The following is an 8,122-nucleotide window of genomic DNA, read 5'->3' on the forward strand; positions in this document are numbered from 1 at the left end:
GTATTTTATTATAACCATAGAAAACAAATAGTACTTGGCAATATTACTTTTAATTTTATTTATCCTAACACAAGTGCATATGAGGATAAAATTTAATTAAAGCAGGCCCTTATCTATGACATTATAGGATGCAAACATAGATAGCGAAGCTCCCAAATAATATTGATAAGAAATGAACGACCGACCAGGAAATCAGATAACGTAAATTAAACAAATGCATTTTACACCCAAGAGAAATCACTATAATATAGTAAGCTACGGTCCCATATCGATGAATTGTTTATACAATTTCTCCGTGTGCTTTTATATACGAATAGAATTTACTACAAGCAAGTCGACCCCTCGCCAGAGCTAAATGAAAAACCGCACATGCGCAAACAGTAGTGACTACCTTACACAAAACAAGGACTGACGTGGCGCGTGTTCAGTGCATTGAAAATACTCATAAATAATCATCGTAAAAAAATAATAAAGAATCACAAATCAATGTAAGCTTTGAACTTTTAAAAGCATCGCATTTTACGCGAATAACATCACGCACGCGCGAGCCGCTGTCAAAACAAACGATCGCGCATTGCGATGTAAACATGAACGAGCGTAAGATATTACTCTTTATACTCTCGGTAATTTTTTATTGCCTATACAGTGTTCACATGTGGTTTATGAAGAACGATGTGATTGAAGAAGAACCGCCGAAGACGGACACGATCGCCGAAAAGCATCCAGAATTAAAACCGAACATTTCACGAGTCAAATACGCAGCGAAGACAAAAGTGATACCTTTATATCTGAAAGACGCTTGCAGCGCTTTAGAAATATTCACACAAAAACCGCATAATTATAAAATGAAGCGCGATAATATGGAAGTCGAAAACAATGCTGTAACAGTGATAGGGATAACAGTTTTTCTAGTCATACTATTACTGAACGCGTTACTTGACGTTCTTAAAGTGAAAGAAGAGGAAAGAGCAAGGAGGAAGCTGAATCCTAATGGAGAGAGAAGGCAGTCATTAGCAGAGTTTGCGAACAAGAAGACATTACGAAGGGAATCGAGCAAATTTGGTCTACAGCTGTTTCAAATCGCAGAATCTGTGGTGACTTCGAGTGAAGAGAATATGAGCCGCCGTGAAATAAAGCCCTATACAAGAGGAGATTCAATAAATTCCTATCTAAGCGAAAAAACAACTAAGCATGAGAACTCAGCACCGGCTTCCATTGGTGAAATATCGGAACCGAGACCTGCGAAGAGACAATCGATTGCCAAGTTATTTGGTACGTATAGAAACATTTTCATATTTAAATGTTACGCCTTTTATACATAAATTGATTAATCCAATATAACGTTGAATTGGTTGTAAATATTTTATTATAAAATCAAGTTTATTAGAGACATAAATTATTGAGATTTTATCCCTGTTAAAGACATTCATTCAAGTAATTTATAAGCAATATTCAAATAAATTTACGATAAATGTACTAATGTCGACAGTTAGAACAATGTGTAAGCGTCAAAATATTATTTCTCTAATAGACTTGGTTTATTGTAATTGTTAAAAACTAACAATATGAATGTTTATTGAATGTCTGTTTTCGATGTTTTAATTATCTATCCTATCTTTTTTCTTTCTCTCTCCTTACAAGGTCTGTCTGACGACTGAAAAGAAAAGGTAATATTCTCACATTCAATAATTTTACAAAGTCACCTTTTTACCTTACATTATAATATTTTTTTATGCATTCTAAATAGCGCATATTTGCTTGACGATTATTTTTAAAAATGCACTTTCTTGCTTGTGTGCCTTTTTTTGCACATAACTTTTTTTTGAGCCATATATTTCGATACATCGATACTTCACAGGTACATATTATTAAGTAAGGGTTCAAATATTGTTTATATAATAATGGTAACGCTTTAATATGTTAGTATAGATTTACAAATACCTCCTGTTAATTTATGGAAGTTGTAATGTGACATCTTTATTAAGATCATCTATAATTATTGAGAGAAGATATTAAACTGTTATTTGTGCATTATATTACTGTATTAGTAATACATAATAATATTACACATAAGGATACCCAGCAATGTAATGTATACAGCACGTTTATTGCTTGTAATCGATTAATCATGTTAAATCGCCTTTGAGCACGTGTGTGGAAAGGCGCATCGAAAAGGTTTCTTGACTCGATGGAATTAATAAGCACTGTATTAGGTTACGTGATACTTAATAACAAAAAAATCTCACTGATATTATAAATATGAATGCTTTGTTCGTTTTAATCGCGTGACGAATTCTGAAACTCACATTAAATTTGGATATAAAATGTGTTTAGGCCGTTGGTTGTCATGTATTAGGCAAAAAAAGTAGTCTATGTCCATCCTTGGAGTTCATGTTTGCTCAAGTTGGACTTTTGTCAACTTCGGTTCATTTGTTTGGCAGTTAAAGAACGACAGACAGACAGACAGAGTTACTTTCACATTTATAATATAAGAATAGATTTTAAGTAACAATAATTACCGTTAGAACTACCGCGCACTGGTAACCTTTGTCACGGTGACTGTTTCGTCACTCTTGTCGAGTCCATGAATATGTATGGAGGTGCGCGCACTTTACGACGTGACAATTGGGTGACATTTGTGTTTGCATCTGTACATATTCACGGATTTGACAAGAGTGACGAAACAGTCACCGTGACAAAAGTTACCAGTGCGCGCTAGTGCTTACTATGAATTTCCGTTATACCCATAAACTTGGTACCTACAAATGTAATTAATCTGGAAGCTTATAATTTAAAGACGTCCGTAGGTGTTGACGATTTAAAATTGGATTTCAACCCACTCAACACTCACTTATCTTCAACTCCGTGAAATTGATTAAATTGTTATACTTTTTAGCAAACGTACAAAACTATTGAACACAGTTTTCGGATTAAGAACAGAACCGCTGAGTGTCTTTCAACGGTTCTTCTCGTGTCAGGGTAAAATGGTAAAAAAAAGTAAACTAAAGTAACAGCCTGGTTAATTATCCACTGCTGGACTAAGGCATTTTTTTCCATTAAGGAGAGGGTTTAGAACATATTCCACCACGCTGATTCAAATGCGGGTTGGTGGAATGCACATGTGGCAGAATTTCAATGAAATTAGACACATGCAGGTTTCCTCACGATGTTTTCCTTCGATGTCGAGCACGAGGTGAATTATAAAAACATAAAGTGGTGCTTGCCTGGGTTTGGACCCGAAATCATCGGTTAAGATGCACGCGTTCTAACCACTGGACCATCTCAGTTCTCGGGTAAAATGGTGGTAGTGCTTAATTTGACAATATAAGTAAGCGTAATTCTTCTTAATTGAATAAAGGAATTCGATGTGATTGGATTTAATCTATAAATAAAGTCGCATTGCCTGTTTGTAATATTAAATTAACCGCTTTTTACTAAATGCATTATGTATGTATACACGGTCCATATACCACAATATTTTTTTTATTCGGTCTGTCTTTTTGTTCCGCGTAATCTCTGTAACAACTGGGTTGGTTTTAACGGGACTTTCAATATCAGATAGCTGATGTAATAAATAGTAACTTAGGCTACAATATTTTTTTTTAATTCAAACGCGAACGAAGTCGCTGACTCAGCCAGTAAAAGATATAATGTGTAAATGCGCGCTGCAAATAAGACATTTGTTTATTAAAAAAATGAACAACTTTTTAGTTCATTAATACCAATAACATTATCAGATTATTGTATTTAATTTGTTAAGTAATCGTAATTAAATATTTAATATATAAATTTCAATATAAATTAAAACATTCATTCAAATTTTATTTGCCATAAGCACACATCGCATGACAACAGATTTTGTTCAATTCAAATCATGACCCTCTCGGTCTGTTAAACACGAATTTTCCGAATGGTTAATCAAAGCATTTGTTAAACAATTATTATCCAATACCTGTAATAGACCACAGAGTAAATAGTTCCGAAATGGGTTTGCGAAATTTATTTATAATCTGTTATTTATTGTTCAATGTTCATTGTTAGCGAGAATTAACAGTATTGCTTATTATATTAAACAATGTTCGTTTTGACAAACTTAAACTTAAACATAATTTTCCTTGTTTTTTGTTACATTACGCAATATATATAATGGATAATGCATATATATTTTTAAATTGTTCGAAATAAGATGTGAAAGACAATAATTACTGAAATAGTAAAAGGTAAATTCAACATACATAATGAATAGGAGCAGTCGTTATGTAATGTTTGTGATAATTAATGTCAAGACATAACACATGCGACATGTTATCACTACATAGTATAAAGCAAAGTCGCTTTCTCTGACCCTTTATCCCTATGTATGCTTAAATATTTAAAAGTACGCAACGGATTTTGAAGCGGTTTTTAATGGATAGAGTGATTCGAGAGGAAGGTTTTTGTGTATAATACATGGTCGATATAGTGAAGTAATTCTGACAATTTTAGAAGTTTGTAATGTGATGTCGTGAATAAACAAATTCTTTAGTATATTTAGTATCAGTATTGCAACCGGGTAAGGCCGGGGCGGGTCACTAGTAGAAATATAAATAAAGAACAAATCAATCAATTTAATCGACAAATAAGACAGGTATAAGATAATTTTACAGCAAAATTTTAATGTTTCGACTGAGATATATTTGATAACTGGCAGTTTTTGAAACACTGAAGAGATAAACAATAACATAACTCAGACCGAATTAAATATTTACATTAGAAATACAAAATTTTCAACCGATCATTAAACCAATGACCATTAACGTAGAATTTTATTTCACAGTAAATTCACTAGATTATTTTAGTTATATATGTTTGAAAGTTCATTCAAAATTGGTAATTTTTAGGAGGTCGACCAGCCCCGATGGTACGTCGCTCGTCGTATCCAGCTTTACCTCTAAACCCTGAGATCCAAGCTCTGATGTTGGGAAGCAAGCAGTCGTCATTCGACAGCGATGACGAAGATGGAAAGGGGCGACGTGTCAGGATCATACGTAGATTTTAATTATTATTTTTATTAATAATTTTATTAGTATTATTAAAAGCGTAAATACGTTATTAATAATACAAAGTGACGCGAGAAATTATCCGCAAATTCACTCACATTTCTGATAAAAAAATATTATATATTTCGAACTCAAAGGAATAACTACATGAATCTTTGTAGCAGTACTATTCTGTGAAACCTCATTACGTATCTCACTTGAAAAATACAGAAAGTTATATTGCTATTATGATTCGTTATAGACAAAAGCGAATGTAACATTCTGAGATTTCAACATCGTGTTCTGCGGTGAGTTTCGAGTTTATTCTTACAGAATATCTGAACAGAATTATTTCAATCTAAAATTAGATATTTTAATTTTAGATTCAAACCACATTGTTGTGTTAGAATATGTCTAGCTATTAATTATAATTTAGAATCCTATTTTCTTTTAGTCAAATGACATACTGTTGAATGTCGACTATGTAGCCTACGTATACATTTTTAATCTAGATCGACAAAGACACTTATACATATTTTATGCAAAAAGACTTTAATACCTTCTTGGTATTTTAATGTAACAAAACGTTTTATATGACAACGTTATTTAATACATATTATAAAGTTAATACGTATTGATTTATTAAATTTTATTGACAATAAAATAATGAAAATAGAAATTTCATATACAATATTTAATGTAGGTATGGCATCCATTCTAAATCTTTCAATGCACTTAAGTAAGAGTTAATAAACGTTTATATTAAAAAGTTAATATAAAAGCACTCATATTAATTTAAAACGAAACGTGCCTAATGCAATCAGTCAACACATCAACGTGTATTATCTATTAATACACGCCCTGATGAAATGTGTTATATTTATCAACGTACTTATAAGGCTCGGACTACAACCGGAAAAGTTAACTAGATTATCGATTTTTATCCGGAATAAACCGGTTCATACGCGAGTTTATCCGAATCTCTGGATTCGTTTTCTTGATACAAGTTGTGCTTTTAGATATATAATTTTATAAAATTTACCACACGACGCTACGTATAAATACGATACAATACAATTTCGGATACTTCTTTCAAGATGGAACAGTTTCGTTATGACTAACTAACAGCTTGAGGCACACGCATTTTTTCATGTTTTATTCACCATATGTATTTACTGATATTGTATAATTTGCAAAATGTGTCTGGAACTAAGTAATCTTTTGAGTTTGATTGTTGATAAACAATTTAAAAGGAATGAGACCAGTGTTTTCTTTCAGTAGTATCATCGTCGTTTCTTTCTTTATTAACGGAACAATTAAACTAAGACTATTAACGGAAATTAACTTTACTTTAAAAGATCTCACTTTCATCTATCGCAACTTGCGCTGCATGACTGATAAATTTTATTTCCGGATTGTAATTAGTCTATATACAAGACGAGCGCAACGAAGTCGATTCTATCCGGATCCGGAGATTTCGGAAACTTGTACTCCGATCCTTGAGTAAGAGTATATATCACAATATCTTATAAAGAAATTTTAAATCAGAGTTATTCTAAGGTATTATTATAATCGGTGATTGTTTTGTTTTGATAAAATTTAAAAATATTTTATCCTGGAATTCTGAGCTTTCTATGAATTTTCTTACGTCAGTATTTATATTTATTAATAATGAAGATGTTCTATATATATGTTCCTTACCCCGCTTTTGTTTAAGCTGGTTTTAAGGAGCGAAATGTGGACCAGAAAAAAGATTTGACTTATCTTGAGCGATAAAATGTATATGTGCGGTGATTGGAATGAATTTTGTATATTTATCGTTTTTTATATTTTCATATTCTTGTATATAAGTCCGAATTATTGTAACAATTTTCTAATATAATACGTAATTAAATAGAATTTTAAGAATTAAATTATCTAGTCAAATGACCTCTTAATAATGCATTTTTAAGATTAATTACTATTAATAATGTTTCATTAAATCACATATTGATCTTTCTATAAATGTTATTATTAATAATTATGACTATAATATGTAAGGTTTAAAACGTAGTCTGTTATTAAACTATAAATCTAAGTGATTAAAAAAATAAAAGTACGAGCTAAGAGTCTTCTTAAATCTTTCTATGATATATTTCTATTTCCGAAGTGTAAGTTCCTATATACCTAATTACGATAAACTCATATCAACTTTAAAATTTCTTTTCAAAATCCAATCTTGCCAGTAGAATTGAAATTAAGTGACTCAATAATCATATTTTTTATCTGTGTATAGTATTTATAGTAACGTTTATTATTTTTATTATCTGTATTTAATATAAAAAAATATTCGAAGTCGTTCTTATTTCAAAAGTAAAGTATTGTTTAATTCGAATTATAACAAAAAATAACGTTATTTTTATATGTTTTTATTATCTCTGTTATTTATTCTTGATTGATTTTAAATATAATTAAAAACTCTAAAGTCTGATTGTAACTTAGTGTTTAATATATGTGAATGTGGGTAAATATGTAATTGCATGTGATCTTATATTATTACGTACGCACCTCTTCTTGTAACTTTTAAAGTACAATTGACAACGTATTTAAAATAATATTCAATAAAAGTTATATTATAAACTAGGTTTTGTTTTATTTGGCCATATTATGAAATATAATAGAACTAGCGATCCACCCCGGCTTCTCACGGGTGCAATATTGACACAAAATATTCTACAGAATTTGTTTATTTACGACATCACATTAGAAACATCTAATATTATCAACGTTTCTTTACTATATTGTCCATTAAAAATAAAAACCTACCTCTCGAATCACTCTTATCAATTAAAAAAAATCGCATCAAAATCTGTCGCATAATTTTAAAGATCTAAGTATACATAATGATGGATAGCGGTAAGCGACTCTGTTTTATACTATGTAATGAAGATTATGATTAATGGTTTTGATTTTAATAGATTCCTGAAATTATAAACATTCAATCTAGTTTGTCTTTATTCTTTTAGATTTTTATTATATCAATTTATAAGCTTTGGGATAAAAGGTACCCAAAAATGAATCTCTGATAAAAAACAAACAAGTAAACGTGATAGTGCAGAAAAAAT

The 8,122-nt window shown here is 30.7% G+C and overlaps 1 protein-coding gene across 2 annotated transcripts; it reads left to right on the forward strand.

The window, feature by feature from the left end:
- Positions 1-234: 234 nt before the first annotated feature.
- Positions 235-5,103, forward strand: LOC124534446. Of its 2 annotated transcripts, none has more exons than XM_047110333.1 (2): positions 235-1,272; positions 4,881-5,103. In XM_047110333.1, the coding sequence occupies exons 1-2, from the start codon at positions 588-590 to the stop codon at positions 5,036-5,038; spliced, it is 843 nt and encodes a 280-aa protein (XP_046966289.1). In that variant the 5' UTR covers positions 235-587; the 3' UTR covers positions 5,039-5,103. The 2 variants fall into 2 exon arrangements, with proteins under 2 accessions (XP_046966289.1, XP_046966288.1); XM_047110332.1 differs by lacking the exon at positions 4,881-5,103 and adding an exon at positions 1,642-1,668 and having other exon boundaries at positions 240-1,272.
- The last annotated feature ends 3,019 nt before the right edge of the window (positions 5,104-8,122 follow it).

This window comes from Vanessa cardui, chromosome 12 (assembly GCF_905220365.1).
Source record: "Vanessa cardui chromosome 12, ilVanCard2.1, whole genome shotgun sequence".
In the NCBI taxonomy this organism is placed as follows: domain Eukaryota; kingdom Metazoa; phylum Arthropoda; class Insecta; order Lepidoptera; family Nymphalidae; genus Vanessa; species Vanessa cardui.